The following is a 17,704-nucleotide window of genomic DNA, read 5'->3' as shown; positions in this document are numbered from 1 at the left end:
GCTGCAAAAAAATGTCAGAAGTCTGTAGCTCTCAATATTCTGGGAACCATTTTCTCTTTGGAATGAGGTTTTCCACTCAAATATTAAACTTTCGGGATCTGTGTTTCTGTTCTTCTGCTAGTTCGAAAAAATCTACAAACAAACAAACTTAGCATGGAAATGGAAACAAGAAATGAAACTTCAGAAATTCTTGCTAATTTACTTTCCAATTATGAATCATAGTGTTCAAAAGAACCTTTCCTTTAGCTTTTAGGAAATTTTCCCAGGTTACAAGTTTTCAGAGCTGGCAGCCTCCTGGAAAACACATTTTACTGCTTTACTGGTTTACTGCTTTGCCCTCTTTCCCTGGTGCAGATCACACAGCAGATTTGGGAATATCTGGACAGATTACATGGGAGGTTTTGAAATTTGAATAATTTCTAACATATTTTTGTAGAAATGGATGGATCTCTGTGGCTAGCTTTCATTTAAAAACACTGTCATTTTCCAGCAGAAGAATGTTCCTTAGAAAAATCTATAGTGCTCAGAATTTCCTTTTTAATGATTGCCAGTCCAATCCAGTTAATAGGACTAAAAGTGAAATGGAGTCATGAGGGGATTATTGACATTCGGTTTTGAAAACGATCACAGAATGTCTAAATCCTAACTGGTAAATTGCTGACACATACTGTAAGCTTTTCCAGGGAAAATATAAGTTGCCAGTGCTGACCTGTGTCATTGCAAAGCTGCAGATCCCATGCAGTACATTTGGTGGTGGTTCTTTCTCTAGATCTGTTTCTCCCTTAGAGGTAGAGTGGCTTCCCAAGACACTACCACTAGTGCACCATGGAATGTCAATTCTTGTGTGACGTGGCAATATGGTGTCCAAATAAAAATTTAAAACAGGAGATTATTTATATGGAGTTTGAAACATCTAAAGCACAGTCATTCACTCAAAATGTAATGTTACTGTTGGTATTAGTAATAATATGTTCACATATTGTGTTTCATCTCTAGGCTTTGGAGGAAAAGAAATAGTATTATTTTTATTTCACCACATGAGGGGGAAATTGAGGCAAGAGTGGTGAACTGATTATTCATCACAACACATAGAATTGAAGACTGAGCCTCCAGTCAAGCGCCATCCATTCTCATCTGCAATAATAGGGTTGGCTTGAGTGCTCATATTCTTTTCCTGTGAATAGTGACTAATGCTATTAAAATAAAGATTCTCAAATATCTTACATGTAAAAATTGTTCACAAATATTCATATTTTTAAACAGCGTTGCAAATGTGTGGGCATTCTCAGTGTGTGCATTTTTCATGAATATCCTAGCACAGGAGTTTGTTGGCAGACAAGTTGCTGTAGGAAACAGTTTGATTTTGATGTTTAATTTTAAGGAACTTCTACATAAATTAAATATTTGGTATGCACTGAGTTTTGACTTTACCTATACATTGTCACAATTTGTTCCTTTGCTCTGCCTGCACTCAAAATAAATTGGTTGAAATATCAGGTATACACAGGGTAGTGTTCAAAATTACACCATATCCCAGAAATTGCCTGTAGACATTATTTTCCAGAGATTATTAAATAGTTAATGTTATAGATATTCATGGTTTTTGTACCTTCTGTTTGGAGAAATGGGGGAAATCCCTCTTCTGAAGCCTGAAGAGGAAATAATTTTCTGTAAATGTGTCTTTTTTGCCACATGGTTAGTTAAATATTGCATTGCTGCACGTGTGACATTTGCTCCATCAGTCCAAGGATTGCATACAGTCTGTGCTGAATCCATGTGTTGGCTGTGCACAGTTCTTCTTCACTGCATTAGTCTTTGTCCCTTGGATTTAAGCTAGTCTATGGGTCTCTGTGATCAGGTTCCTTTACACTGTGTAGTTAAGGGACTCTGTATGGGCAGAGACTGGGAAGTAAAGGAGGTGAGGGGGTAGCCATCACCTTGATCATTCGCAACTGTGCAACTGGCCAGTTGCTGCAAACAAGCCAGCTCTCTGTGCTTTGGATGTGTGCAGCCACTTCTCTCCCCTCCCCGGTCTCAAAGTCAAACTCTGTTTACCACACTGTATCACTGCTTTTCTCATTGCTATCAGTAAGTCAAAATAGAGAAGAAATTTGAGAGCCTCAATGAATTACACAATTTTGCCTCAGCAAAAGTGCTATAAACCAGTTGTGTTCCTCTGCCTTCTGTAGGACAGCTTTTGTCAAGTCATGGCACATTGTTGCTTATCCCAATGCCTTTAGCTGTTGGTTTCATTATCATAAGCTTATTCAGATGCTTCTAGCTTTCTCTTTTTGTGCATAATAAGTAATTAGTGTAATTTAATATGTCATTGTTGTTGCTTTTTCCAGCATAGAATAATAATGAAAATCCTATATAAATTTAATCACATTATAATTTCTCTTACACTTTTGTAGATCTCCAGGTAAGTCAGGAGAGATTTGGGTTTTGACAAATGACACTACTAAAAATTTCTGTACGTACTTATTAATAACAAATTTATGGCTAAAATGGAATCATCAGAGATTCAGCTTACAGTAATACTTTGGGATATCATAGAGTGAAATATGTCTTTTTCAGAAGCATGAGACAAAGCCAATTATGACAGCTTTAGAATCAGTGAATTAGGCAGTGGAAACAATCTAACGATAAGTACTTGATGTTTAGCTCAGTTAATTCCAATTAAAGTCTTCACAGTTATTTTAAAATCTAATGTAAAAATGTGCTGTTGCTATTTTCTGTATTTTTCCTGAATATTTTTAACATAATTAATTTTATGAATATATTTAAGTGACATCACCTAAATTAAATATTTAAAAAAAGGCATTTTTTTGAATTTCTGTTGTTAGAATCACAAAACTTTTCCGAAATATGCTTGGTGATTAAAAAAAAAAAAAAATGATACGAGCCTTTTATCTGTTTACATAAGCATCTCAGTGACATCACAGACTACTCATGATTTTCCCCCCTATTTACTGTGAGGTCATTATGTGCTTCTAATGTTTTAGTTTGATGATCTCTGTTGTGCCTTTTATCTCTCGTGTATTTCTCCTAGCATATGGACATATATTAACATCGTTTGTTTACATGGTTGTGAAGATTATTGTTTTTACTTCTGGAAGAGGTAGCGCACATGTACTATGAGTAAACTGTGTGATAATCTATGTAAATTATGTGCACAGAAGCTATACTTTGCCCTTGGGGGAAATGCAAATTAGAACATTTTGTAGTTTGTTTGTTTTTAAATACATACACTTTTCACTTCAAGGCTCAGGACAGACTCCCTGTTTATTTTCCCATTGCTCATCATTTGTTTTTTCTTGTAAATATCTCAGCCTTTAATGATTAGCTTTCTATTTGGTCAGAGGAAAAAAAATGCTTGATGGGTGAAGTCCTCTGAACATAATGTTTGGTGTGCTTTATAAATATGCTGTAAGCGAATTATCTGCTTGTAAAAGGGTGTATAACACAATCACAACGCAAAGCCATTATAGTGATCTGACAGTCTTCATTCATTTTCTCTTAGTGCTGTCTTGTTTTCTGTTACATTAGTGCTTGTAATATTTTTATCCTGGATTGCTAAAACATGGAGTTAACTGATTTTCCATATATGAAGCAAGAAAAATATATTTATAAGAAGTGTTATATAGCACATTTGCAGTTCTTTACTGTCTTATTTAATAATACTTTTATTTATAAAATTATTTTAATACTCTTCAAATACCCTTTCAGAGAAATGTTTCAATGTTAGTTGTCTGATTCTGTTTTAAGTGAAGGAGAAAACCTGGTAGAGGTTGTCTCTTTAAATCAGATCTGCAGTGTTGATGGACCCTCTAGCAGGCACGGTAAGAACCATTCTCACCTCTGCAGCAGGGAGCTTGACCATATAGACTCACACATTCAATCAAAACGTTTTCCCTTTTAATATGCACTGTACCAATCCTATTCCCATGGTTACAGCTCGTGCTTCTTTGGTTGCTTCCAGTCTGTTGGAAAAGGAAAGCAGCATACATTTCTTGTACAGGAGTTTAAAACATCATGAAAGCAACCCTGTTGTGATTTGCATTTTAAATGTTTCTTTTTTTTTCTCGTTGTACAGAATGCTGTAGCAGTAGCTTCAGTTCATTTGCCACAGTCTGTCTTCTCTCAGTCTTCAGCCTGGCAATCTGTTGATAACTCCACTTGCAAGCTACAGTTTATTGTCTTTCGGAATGGAAAACTCTTTCCCAGCACAGGAAACTCATCAAATCTTGCAGATGATGGGAAACGTAGGACGGTTGCCACACCAGCTGTTTTTGCTAAAATAGGTGAGGAGTTGTTATGCATTATTTCCTTTAATCTGAAAGCTAAGGTATACTTGATTATGTAGAGAATAGAGTAGAGTATACCGTATGCTGAGAGGCTGGGAATGGTCTGTTTCTTTAGCAGCAATGTTTGAATTTATTCCTATCTGCATCATTTTATTCAAACTCTTCTGCAAATAAAGAAATGCAATTGCTGTATGACTGGAATGCAGATTTGTGGTTACTATGTTTTTTGACTGTGTTGTTACGGAGGTTTGTTTCTTAAAACAAAGAGCTATAGGAAAAAATCTTGTTTTACTCTTTTCTTTATAATGAAAATTGCAATGCTAACATCGTAGACATTGAGAAAAATAAGACTGTCAGGGAGGGAGCAGTGCCCTGTTGCATGTATCACTACTCTCCAGTATACTTTCTGATATAATGGACATAAAACAGGTGTTAAATGTTTTTGTCTAAATGTGACATATCTTATATGCTACTGAATCATTATTTTGATTAATTATTCACCCAGGCAATTTTAATAATTTTATTTGATTCTGAGCAGTGCTCTCGTTTTATTAACATTTTTGAAATGCTTAAATGTGACTTTCAAAGTGCAGAATTTTCTCAGCTATTAATCATATGATGAAACTGCCATTTTTGCAGTTACATGGGCAATAGTATAACACTGGCTGTAACTGAAGAATCTTAGACAAAAAAAATCAGCTTTGTGAAGGTTGATTAGAACATTTGGACACATTATGAGACAGAAATGTTCATTCGGATTTATTTAAACTATTGCAAACTTTTCTGAATGTGAACATTACCCTTGATTTTGACCATTAAGAGTATATGTCTATTGCTTTTTTTTTTTTTTTTTTCCATAGTTTAGTGTATCTGATCTCTTTACACAACATTCATCAATAAAGGGTTTTCCACTCCATCTCTCTGATTCAGTTTGTTGCTTTTGCAGATGGGTGCAGTTTTGGAAACCTCACCAGCCCTCTTACTATAGGGTTGAGGCACTTTGCACGGGGTATAGACCCCATTGCAGCCTTCTGGGATTTTGACCTTCTAGATGGACATGGAGGCTGGTGGGGAGAAGGGTGCCACATAATTAGTTCTGCAGGCAATATTACCACCATTCAGAGTACACACTTCAATAACTTTGCAGTGCTAATGGTAAGTATATGACTTAGCAAATATACTTATTGCTCTCTCTTTCACCGTACTTATATGTTCTTTTTACATGCGCTTGTATCATTCTTACTTGTCAGTAACTGACCTTCTGTTTTCTATAATGTTTAGTATAAGACAGCCTTAAAGAAAGTAAGTTACTGCTAGTAAGTGAATAAACGTGCTGGTCAATTTTAATATCCAGAGACAGGCCTAATCAGAAATGACATTTAATTCAGTCTTACAAATGAAAGTTCCATCAAGGAATGATTAGTATGTTATGGTTATAAATTATGAGACAGGGTTTAAAAATGTATACTCCTGTGTGCTTTTACATCAGCACATCTCAGAGGCTGGACTGCTTTTGTTCCTGCCCTGCACTGTGTTGATCATACTAATTAGTTGCAGGCGTACCGCAATGTTGAATCATTTAATAAATGGAAAGGAATAACATCTTCTGCTCTTTTAAGTAAGGGGACTGGTGTCTGTGTTGATCTTGGAAGAGTTTTAGTTTGTATACTGATTCTGATAGCCTTCTTGGTAAATTGCTGCTCGTGAAGAAAAATATTTCTGTGCAGTGCTAAGACATCAGCCTGCTTGAGTCTGTTCTCAGTCACACTCACAGTTCCCATTGCAGTTATTTAACTATCCTGTTTAACAGAAAGTTACCATAATGAAAGCAAAAAAATTTTGCATGTAATAATGGCTTGTGGGAATAAAGGGAAATAAGGAAAGCAAATACAAAAATGATAAGGTTTCTAACATATAGAGGTGAAAAAATATTTGCACCATGAAATATTTTATTATAAATCAGTTGTAAGAAAAGATTAAACAGATATGTATTATTAATACCAAATTGATCCTAAATGCTGGTGCATAACTGTGCTGTGGATGCTGCTTGTGTACATTACAGAAATGTTTATAGTTGAGTAAATACTGTATTGTGTATATGTGTAAGGGACAGCAAACAGGCGACAGGAATTGCGAGGACGTGTGCAGAGAATACCAATCTGCTGCTGTCAGATGGAGCCCAGATGGCAGCCAATCATAGCACAAGGCTATGATTGAGCACCCACGAGTTAAATGCGGATATTATCGTCCACTTCATAAGAACTGATTACTCTCAGAGTTACTTGAACATTTTTTCACCCATTCCAGAATTGTTCAGAATTTAAGAGCTATTCCTAAGATTTCATGACATTAAATATCCCTCATTTTCTACAGCTCTTGTGAGTTCCCTTTTTTCCCCAAGCCACTTGTTACTCTGAAAGTGAAACATAATTCTTCTTTGAGAATGCTTTTATAAATTTATTAAAGAAAGCACCTGTTGACTTTGCAGGTGCCACACCCAAAATGGCTTCCTCCTCCTTCAATGGCTGGGTTTAGCCTCTTCTTCTTAAACTTTGAGTAGTTATTAAATGCCTACTAATTGCCTGCAACCAATTCCATGTTTTTGCTGTGTTTGTGTAACTATGTGGACATAAGGGTCACAATTTTATAAAGCTGAATGCAAATTTATATCAGATAAAAAGTAGCAGTTTGGGTTTTCCGCAACCGCAAAGACAGCTGAGGTAACTTTTAATGCTGATTTTGTACCTGATATGTAATTCTGTTTCAGGTCTTCTGACTTTTGTTATTTTGTTACGGTAATTCAAGTTTGCTTTTCTTCCTGTGTGCATCTTTCATTTTTATCTGTGCAAGACAAGTAAATAGAATGTGAGACTCAGTCTTGCTTTGCAATTGATAACGGTAGCGAATAATTTGTTCCCTATCTCGTATTTCACAGTCACTTTTAAGAAAAAAGATGTCTGATTTTAAATCATTTATATATATGTATATATAATATATATATATACACAAGTATGTGTTCCATCAGCTGTCTTTCTGAACAGCTATTAGAACACTTCTGTAACTTCATTTTGTACAACCATTTTCATTCAAGTATTTTAATCAGTGCATAAAGTCAAGGTTTGTTCTCTTTGATATAGATTACACTTTTCTGGGCAGTTGAATTCTCATACCAGAAAATGTATTTCATTGTTCTACTTAGCTATTATTTTATAACATGAGCAATATAAAGTGTCTATATGTTTCTTCTGAATTCACACCCACCTGCCTAATACATTTTAAAATACTAACAAGTGGACAGCAAGTTCAAAATAGGTAGTATATAGTATGTAGCTGATGAAGTTTGCTAGAATAACATGATACTTTTTTTTTAATCTTGATTCTCAGATCTATTAAGCTATAAAAATTCATAATTGATTATTATGTTTTGGGCTAATATCAGCAAACTGAAGAGCAGCAATATGTGTAAACTGAAGAGCAGCAATAAAGTAACAGTGAACTTGAAGGTTTACAGTGCTATCAGAATAATGTATCCTTCTGTGGAACAAGATGAAATAGAAGACTCATTTAATCTAGCTGTCCATTTTATGGCTAGTACAGCACATATTCTGATTCATCATTTTTGGTCGTCATCATTTTAAATAGAAAGACAAAGTTCACTGAACTGTTATAAAAGTTGCTTCTGCTTAGATACCATAAAAGGGTTAAAATAAAGGTTTTGTAGAGTCCTTTTTTAGAAAGATGGTAATCAAGGATTTATCAACTATGATTGATAATTAATAAGCATGAGCATGCTTCAAGAGAGAGGATTCATGTAGAGCTATTTCATTTCTCTGTATGACAGTTGTTCAAGTGATGTCAATGAGAGAGAGTACAGTTTGGCATTTGAGTTGGAAAGAAGGATATATGAGCTCCTTCCTCACATTGCTTTCACACTTTCACAGTGCTCTGAGTTGGGCCAGTGGATGGAAATGAAACACTAGTTCCAGACGTAATACAGCATTATCGTTTTTTGTGATCAGCTTTTGAATGGTATGACCTAGTGGTGAGAGTAAATATTGTGAAATAAAACTCCTGGGTTTATTCCTGCCTTTCCCTTCATATACTGTGTTTAGGCTAGTCCCCTACTTTGTCTTTTCTTCTGGTATCTGCAGGTTGGAAGAGAGACCATCTCACTCTAGTTTCTTTTGGGAGGTGGCCAAAACGTTCTGAGGTATCAAACTATAAACCTCTGCAATTTGATTTTCTGATTTAGAGTAACATTATGAATTGATATGTTCTGAAGCTTAGAAATATAATTTACTAAATATTGAAGATTTAAAATATCTAATTATAAATATTTGTTGCATAAATACTATGTATTTGTGCTCTTTTGTGATCAGAGCTGTATATCAATATTTTAATTTTTCAAGATAATTTATGTATGTTATAATCAATCTAGTGCCCTGTAGCCGAAGTACATGTGAGTAAAAACTCTTCAGAAGATAACAAAAATATCCAACAGTAACATTGAACTTCAAAATTTGCTAAATATGTTTTGACATACTTTGTCCTTTGTTCTTCCCTTCATTTTTCTTAGAACAGAATGGCAATTCAATAGTGATGGATATTACTGTAATTGTGTACAGCATATCCTTTTCCCCTGACAAGACTGCTTTGTCAATAGTAATTTTCTCAAATCTGACAAATAAGCACTAGCAAAATTCTCAAGTCTATGTATGCTTCTTCTCAATTAAGATAAAATGGATTAATAAATATTGTTAGCATTTTTTATTTTAATCTTGGAGATAGGTTGAACAAACATAAAATTGAAAACAACTCCTTTCCTTTATTGTCATCATATATCTACTACTTCCAAATAACATAGGTGTGTTTCTTTTTTGTTTGTTCTTTTGTTATTTGTTGAGTTGTTTTTTATTGCAACTGAAAGGAGTCATTCACTGGAAAAGTGGATGGCTATTGGTGATAAATACAGCTGAGGAGACGAAGCTGACAAAAATGGAGCAAATTTTGAAACCACTCTGGAAGCAAACCTTGTGTGAAGGTTTTCCTTGTGGAAAAATTGTGTGAAGGAGAAATTGTGGAGAGGCAAGGTACTAGTAAGGGATCATGCCAAAGAAGTTAAAGGATTTTTCCCTTGTTTTATGAGCATTTCCTGAAAGACTGAAGCCTTTCCAAGCTGGAAGGATCACAGCACCACAAATACTACATTTTCAATATTTTCAATGTGACTGGAGAAAATTGCAGGATTTCTTTTACCTATTCATGAAGTCCACTCCTGAAAATAGTCTTCTAAATGTCCATGTTTCAGGGTTTCTCCAAGTTAAACAGCCTGTTAAACCCTTCAAGAAATTAATTCATGAGTCAGGGAAGTATTACAGAGATGTTATTTAGAAGCTTGATATAATTATGGTATTTGACATTTTCCCTATAGGAAACACAGGGCTTTGCCATAACAGACTGTTGAAAAGCCATTCAATCCTTTGATAAATCAGGCTGCTTTTAAAGAGGGAGTTTTAAGAATAAGCTTTTTGTAATTTTTGTTGATAAGCAACTATAGATGCTTCCTGTAGTGTAGAGCTAACTTTCCAAGCTCTGTTGTCAGTCAGTGGCCTAGCAAAGATCTGCACACTCTTCACCTGAGTTTTGAGCTGGGATGTACTATTCACATAGCAAACAGTGCTTAGGCCTAGTGCACTGTATTGAAATCAACTTCCCAGAAAGTTTCTGTTTTTTCCAGAATATTTTGAATGTTCTAATCTTTTGTACAAAGCCTTAGAGTGAGTATAATCAGAAGAGCAAGATCTCTTTAATTCTTTTCTCCTTGGATTATATCTACTTTTCATTAAATTATACTGCATAGTATGTATTTTTTGTGTGCTGTAAAATGCATAAGGTGGCTTGGCACTGGGAATAAAAATACAGGTTCATGTCCTTCAAAATGCCCTGACTTTATAGCAAAGCAGGCCTCTGGCTCAAGCTCTTTATATCTATTTGCTCTTGCTTTCTGTTGCTTTAAGGGATCTTCCATTCTCAGTGGTACAGCTTCCACAACGGTGTAAAGGGATCCAGACTGTAAAGGAGCTCAGTAAAATGGGCCAACTCTTGGGTGATAGAGATGTAAGTTTAAGCCCTAGGATCTAGGTCTTCAGCCACCTTATTGTTTTGGTTGCTTCTAATGGACTTCCATTTTTTCAACATCTTCATTGTACTGAAGCATTCCAAAGCAGACACGCTACTTGAGATTTGGTCTCGAAATGCTGAATAAAGAGAATAATCACTTCCTTCAACCTGCTGTCTGTGGTTTTCTAATACAGCCCAAAGGGTGGCTAATGGTACATGACACAGGGTCTCACCACTGATTTGCTTTCAACTTATTGTCCAGCAATACCCCTTGATCCTTTTCTGTAAAGCTGGCTTCCAGTCACTTGTCTTGCAAACTGTATGGCTGTCAGGGTTCCTCTATCCCAGAGATGGAAAACTTTTATTTCTCCTTGATGAACTTCATGAGATTCCCGTCAGCCCATGACTCCAGCCTCTTGAGATTCCACCAAATGGCTACCCTGCCTTCTAGCACATCAGCTGCTCCACTCAGTGTGCATTGCAGTGTTTTCAGCTCCTTGTAATGACCCAGTTCTTCACTTAATTTCCTTATTGTGGTGCTGCTAAGCATCTTAACAGACTTTGGCACCTAACTGATTTTTGTTTTGCTTAAGTATGAGGAATCTAACTCTCACTGTAACTGATTGTTCAAATGCACTTCTCTTTTTAAGTCTCTGAGGCATGTGGATATGAATTCCTTGGGGAAAACAATTTCAAGTATTGTGCTTTAAACACAAAAAACAATTAGATTATACTTTCTTAGTCATATTGTTATAAGAAATATATCAAAAATAAACATATAATCTAATATCAGTATATGGATTTTTAAAAAGTTACAACACAAACTAGATTTCTAGTTTTTTAACATATATGATTTCATGGAAGTACCAGGTATTTAATACTAGCTCACCATATCTTCCCTTCACCTTTCTCAGCATCTGTTGTTAGATATCTCAGGGATGCCCGTGGCATGTAATTCGTCTGTACCTTTTTATACTTCCATATTTAATTTTAAGTGATCAGGAGAGATGTGTCTATTTTAGTTGATTTTTGCATTTGAAGACTCAAGAGAAACAGTCCCACTTGCACTCTGATATTTTTGTAATTCCCATCGATGGACAAAATAGCTGATAGAATATCTTTTGTCATTAATTTCCATCACTAATTTCTATCATGCCTTGTGAGCTACAGTGGTATTTACACCACATAATGTTATAAGGGTGAATGAATGATGATGTCTCATTAGACAGTATTTTACTGGTCTTGGAGTTGTACACAGCATTTCCTTTGTAAAGGTAACAGTTTTGTGTGTATTCATTTTCCTGTAGATAATTCCGATTTTTTTTCAGTACTGTCATCATTTCAGTCACTTCCAGAAAATAAACTAAACCTGCCTTATTTAAATCTAACATACAATTATGCTGCTTTGCATACAGCATGAAAACAAAACAAAACAAAACTTTGTTTTCTGAATGCTCTCTTCCTCGGAGGATTACTCAGGGGAAGTTGACAAATCAGTAAGATTTAATTGCCATTAAAAAGCAGACAAGATGAATCTATTGCATATCTGTAATGAAATCAGTACAAAAATCTTTAAAAATATATTCTACATTGGTAATACATGTAACACATTATAATACTCAAAAGTTTTACCACTTAATTGCTGTACAAGATTAGAAAAGAGATAAAAATGAAGATTTAAAAATGGAATTAGATTTAAGTTGCCAGTTGTTCTTGGTTCTTCTGCATGCAAAAGGGCTGTATTCCTGTAAAACATATGGCATTTTCTTTTATATAAGTATTAAAACATAGTGATTGGCTGATACTTGCATTTAAACTATATAAAAGATAATTCTTAGTACACTGACTGATGCCACATGATGCAAAGTCATTTTCATTTGTTGCTAGATAAATGAAAATGTGTGTTCTTCACATTTCAGTGTGTTTCATTCTTCATGATTTTGGTAATTTTTCAGACTCTTCCAGAAGTGTCCAAGGTATATATTGACTTAAGTAACTTCACTGTTGCAACGATGTTATAGTGTGGTTTCTTAATACAGAGTGAAGCAAGTATATATCTAAAATTTCAACAAACTATGCTATTAGTATACCAAAACATGATTATATTAGTAATAGTAAACACTTTCAGCAGAGTATTTCTTGTTAAATTGTCCAATATAACAATTGTTAATTGTTAATTAATGTCAAATTTAAATTGTTAATTAATTGTCAAAAAAAAAAAATGTGGTGAAGAGTTGCAAAAATATTAGGAGACAGTATAAGATTACCTCTGTGACAAGTGACTCCATCACTGACTTTGAGTCCTGGCATACTCGGCAGGGCTCAGAGAGTACTTGTGTATGGGACAAATGACTGAACAAATTTAACTGAGGAGTTCAAACTGAGGGACACACACTAGCTGAGGAAATACTTGAAGAGTACTGTGGTACTCTGTGACAGAAGGTTGTGATGATGATTTGTTATCTAGTTCATGCTATTTGTTCATTTTGATATTCTTTATATATGTTGTAAGCTACTCTGTTTATGTCTGAAATTAATATATATCTGGTGAAACTGCTACAATCACTCTTTGGAATTTTAAAGCTGCTACAAAGAAAAATAATGACTACTACAGCATATATTACTTGGGAGGTAAACCAAACTGTGCCTTGTTCCCTAATTTAGTACTTGCATGTACTCATGAATGTTAGCTGCTTGTACATGGACAAATTCATATACACAAATGGTGCTGGAAAGCAGCTCTCTGCATGCAAATGTAATTGAAGAGAAAAAAAAAAAAAAAAAAGAAAAAAAAAAGAAAAGTACTAGCATTAACGTCCCAGTATCCAAGAGGAAATTTCACCTCAAGAAAATTATATTTTTTTCCAAGTGTGATTTTTTTGCCCTACTGGGGAGCTAAACTCCACCACAACCTAAAATTGATCAATAAGATTAAAAAACAAACACATAAATAAAACAGTTTGTCATTATTTTCAGTGTTAATATTTCCTGGATTGTATTTTAGTAGCTTTTTTGAATATTGCATTTTTCTGTGCTAGGATGTGTGTGTGTTCCTGTGTGCACAGTTCACAGTTAATGGCATTGCCCATGGAAACTGGCATACAGATAATACTTTGTTTGCACTTGGGTGATAAGTTATGTGTGTATATATATATATATATATATATATATATATATATATATATATATTTTTTTTTTTTTTTTCCAGAAATGTAGTGCCACAAACAGATGTGGCTTAGTGTATTACAGTGGAAATCTAATGTTTTGTGTAATTCAGACAGTGTGAAGACACTGTTTTCTGTAACAGTCTCCTGCTTTCCATCCATTTCACCTGCAGACTTAGCTCTCTTATTATTTCTTCATTGTGAGATCTAGTACTTTAGAATCAGAAATTAATATGGTTAATTTTACAAAGATATTAATGTTTTTCTTGATTTTTTTATGATGAATTTTGTTAGTAGACACTAGCAGGTCCAAAAGAAATACACAGATCTTTACTTTTCTGTTAATATAGCTGTCAAACTACTTTTGAATTTGTATAGGTAGTAGAGTATTTGCTTCTAAGCACGAAGGTCACTGGGTCAGAAGGGGTGCATCAACTGGGGATAGTATTTGAATATAGGAGCTGCTAAGTCAATATTTTGGATGTAATCTTAGGGCTTTTGTTCCTTTGAATGGTTCTTCTGAAGTTGTCTGTATGCCATTTGGGGACCTTTATGGTAATTTGATATTTTGTATTTAATATCCTAGTAAAATACATGCATAAAGTTCATGTTATCTGAAGGAACAGATATTACTAAAGCCTGCAAGATATAATATTCTGTATACTTTTTCATTATTATTTTTTTTTAATTAGGATATGTTTGCTTATACAAAAAGGCTAATTTCTCTTGCAAAGTGTATGCAGATGAGGAAGGAGCAGTCTGATGTCAATGTAAATTCATGAATTGTATCTACATAAAAAGTTCATCATTTTATTTTCCTGCTCTAGAGAAGAAACAGCTAGAAATGACAGGTCATATTGAAATGAAGTCTGCATTTCACACATGCCTAACAGTGTTAAATCATTTTGCTTTCTCCATAGGATTTTAAGACAGTGCTGTCTTTCCCCCAGTACCCAGGGGAGTTTCTGCACCCTGTGGTATATGCATGTACTGCAGTTATGTTGTTGTGCCTGTTTGCTTCCATTATCACCTACATTGTCCATCACAGGTAAGAATCCAGTTTTAAAGGATTTGTGTTAGAGTGATCAGAGTTACGCTGAGATACTGCAATTTTTCTAACCCTTACTGAGAAGATGAATGTTGTGAATTGCTGCTGGATGGCAACATTGTCAACATGATTTAGACCAGAGAAGACCCCCCCCCCCCCCAAAAAAAAAAAAAAAAAAAAAGGTTATATTAACCTTTACCAAACTTTATCTTTCCTGAGATGTATTTCTAAATGGTCTGTGTATAGTTCTTAAGACTTCTAACTTGACAATTTAATATAAAACCACAGGCACTATCAAAGTTTTGTCTGGCAAATTCTGTTGAAATAGCAAAACAGCAGCACCTAGGACAGCTACACGGGTATTGGTTTGGTTGAAAGATTTGGCTACTGTCATTGGGTAAAAGAAACTTTCTTCAACTTTTAAGTCTTCTTGGTTTTAGAAAACCTGTGTTTTCTTTTATATAAAAGATTTATATAAATGTCATTTTAACTGCATACTTCTGTTAAAGACCATTAGCAATTTAAAAGAGTAGGAATATATTGTACTGTAGAAGCTGCTAAATATTAATTAAGTGAACTTAATGCAATGACTTCTGATCTTCAGCTTCCATTTAATTCTTTAGAGATGTCTTGTTAAACCTGCATATCTGAAGTTATGCAATAAGCCTTTTGCTTTTCTCACTCTTCTTTAGATGCTTGATTTGATGGAGGAACCTTTAAATTAGTAGACCCTTTTTACGTCCCCTATTTTTGACTGCAGTGCTGTATAAATTAGACTGTGTTCTATAAGCATATTGCTGTGTAGGTATTCAAGAATCAGTGAATTTAACTATATCATGTTAAGCATTTTTCCAAAGTATAATTTGCAAAGTGGGTATGCTTTTTTTCATTTTTAAACGTTTTTTTTTCAACAGTACAATCCGAATAAGCAGAAAAGGATGGCACATGCTTCTCAACTTTTGTTTCCATACTGCTCTTACCTTTGCTGTTTTTGCTGGTGGAATCAATCGCATTAAATACCCAATTATATGTCAAGCTGTAAGTATGTGCCTTAATATACTTAACATAATAAGTAATTCTTATTAGATAATTAAAACTTGAAATTGTATCTTTTAACATAATATTGTTAGTTCTTTTTCTTTTCATACTTTGTCTGTGGATTTTAAGTTCTTTAGAATAAGTCTTTTCTAACCTTAATGATAAGTCATTATTATGCCATTTATCTGAGGATGGTGCTGGCCTCCCTAAGTGTCTGCTTGGGTAGACTAATGTTTATAGCATGATTATGTCTTTTAATTACAGCTCACAGTAAGGAGACGAAGCACAGTACACTTAAGATTTATGGACTATTTCATATCTTTCATAGTTCCGTTCTTTCCAGGGGTATGGCATAAAGAGATGCACAGAGCAGGCATGGCTTGAGCTACTGTAAGCATAGGGGCCATTTGGTTTGTTAAACTAAAACAAGTTATTTCTTGGCTCGCGACAATGTCCACACTTTGAATTAAAAAAAAAAAAAAAAAAAAAAAAAAAAAAAAAAAACTTTGTAAAATTTCTATTATTAGAAAAAATCATAGCATTACTCATCTAAGCACTCCTGCTAATTCTCAGCAAGCATACTGAAAACAGTAGCACATAATTAATTGACTTTCTATATTTGTGTGTAAAAAATCATCTTACAATTTTTACCTGAACACTTTCTGAGATAGTTACAAGGAATAGTTACAAGGAATAATAAACAGCAAGCTACATATCTTACTCAGAATAATTCCTGTCTAAGAAAAACAAGAAAATAACGTAACTAGGAAAATTTTCAGTATAAATTGTTGTATTATACATTTATGAAGTTATAAAGCAATGAATGGTTGTTTCACTATTATTGCTTGATGCAAATATAGACAATACACCTATACTTGTTGCAGTGTAATCTTCAGGCTTTTGTGAAATCAAAAATACGATTTATTTTAAAAGTTGATAGAATATTTTGAATCTTCATAACAAGTGAATGAAGAATTTTAAGGCTATTTGTGAAATAATATTTTGTACTTGTGTTATCCTGTCACTTTAAAATTTTAGAAGGTTTTAGATAAATTTGCTTCAGAATGCTGGTCTGAGTTATTACTACAATACTTACTGCATAAGAAGGTAACCTATTTATATGGGGAAGTTAGAGGAAAATGAGATACAAAAGACTAAAGGAAGGAAGTATATTGACTCCAACTTCTGTGCACTATGAAAAATAAAATTAATTTTTAAAAATAGATTATATGTTCCCGTGATAGGCAGCATACAACTTTCAGTTTAAGAGTTATTACTCTAGTTTTCAGTGAGATGCTCTGGAAAGTTTGTGTGTATACTTGTGCACGACCATCAGTAAACAGCACCAGTAGATCTGTAAGCACTTATAATGTTCTGTTTATAAAGTCTACATATGTACATTACATCATTTTTCATTTAACTGACACAGCTGTCCATGAAATTATTCTGAGATATTTATCTCACAATATCTAGTGAAATGTGTTGTAATTAATCCGGGAGTTCTATCAAATTGAAATATCATTTACCATTGTCTTTATCCACAGTTTGCAAGTGAGGGTAGAAGATGAGTTTGTAGGGCAGCCATGGCCATGTAATTACATGATCACAAATGACCATCTGTTGTTAGAATCATTGTCTGGTTATTTACTTTGCAGATTGCATGGTAACAATGCAGTGTTAGCAGTAATAATGAAAAATTGATTATGATAAATGAGTTATTAATAATGTGTTGAGTAATACATAAACTACAGAAGTATCTTCATAAAATGCATTATCAGTGACAACTGTCTAGTGCTATGGTACAGAGGCAGCCCTGAGATGCTGAGAAACGTGCATACTTAGGGAAACTGAATGGATCCACATATGCTTTCTAATCAGTTTCACTAAGTTATTTATTGACGTCATCATGCCACTTAAACATTGTCAGAAGTTAAGATACAGCAAAGATACAGGGCACACACGACACACACCATTCTCTGGTTCCTGGTAGAAATTGATGGAATAAGGTAGGGCTGACTGATGCAACA

At 34.2% G+C, this 17,704-nt stretch overlaps 1 protein-coding gene across 10 annotated transcripts in view; it reads left to right on the top strand.

Annotated features, from left to right (window-relative positions):
- Positions 1–17,704, top strand: part of ADGRA1 (adhesion G protein-coupled receptor A1) — a 278,267-nt gene that overhangs the window by 216,433 nt on the left and 44,130 nt on the right. For 9 of the 10 annotated variants that reach the window (XM_038181087.2, XM_038181086.2, XM_027460805.3 and 6 more), the window contains 4 exons: positions 4,097–4,304; positions 5,254–5,462; positions 14,512–14,639; positions 15,554–15,677. In XM_038181087.2, coding sequence (XP_038037015.1) covers positions 4,097–4,304; positions 5,254–5,462; positions 14,512–14,639; positions 15,554–15,677 — 669 coding nt within the window. Of the gene's footprint in view, positions 1–4,096; positions 4,305–5,253; positions 5,463–6,802; positions 7,028–14,511; positions 14,640–15,553; positions 15,678–17,704 lie in introns of those variants that run through there. The other variant, XM_013093851.5, reaches the window with a different exon arrangement.

This window comes from Anas platyrhynchos, chromosome 6 (assembly GCF_047663525.1).
Source record: "Anas platyrhynchos isolate ZD024472 breed Pekin duck chromosome 6, IASCAAS_PekinDuck_T2T, whole genome shotgun sequence".
Lineage (NCBI taxonomy): Eukaryota > Metazoa > Chordata > Aves > Anseriformes > Anatidae > Anas > Anas platyrhynchos.
Note: the sequence above shows the minus strand (reverse complement) of the source record. Positions and strands in the feature narration are given on the sequence as shown.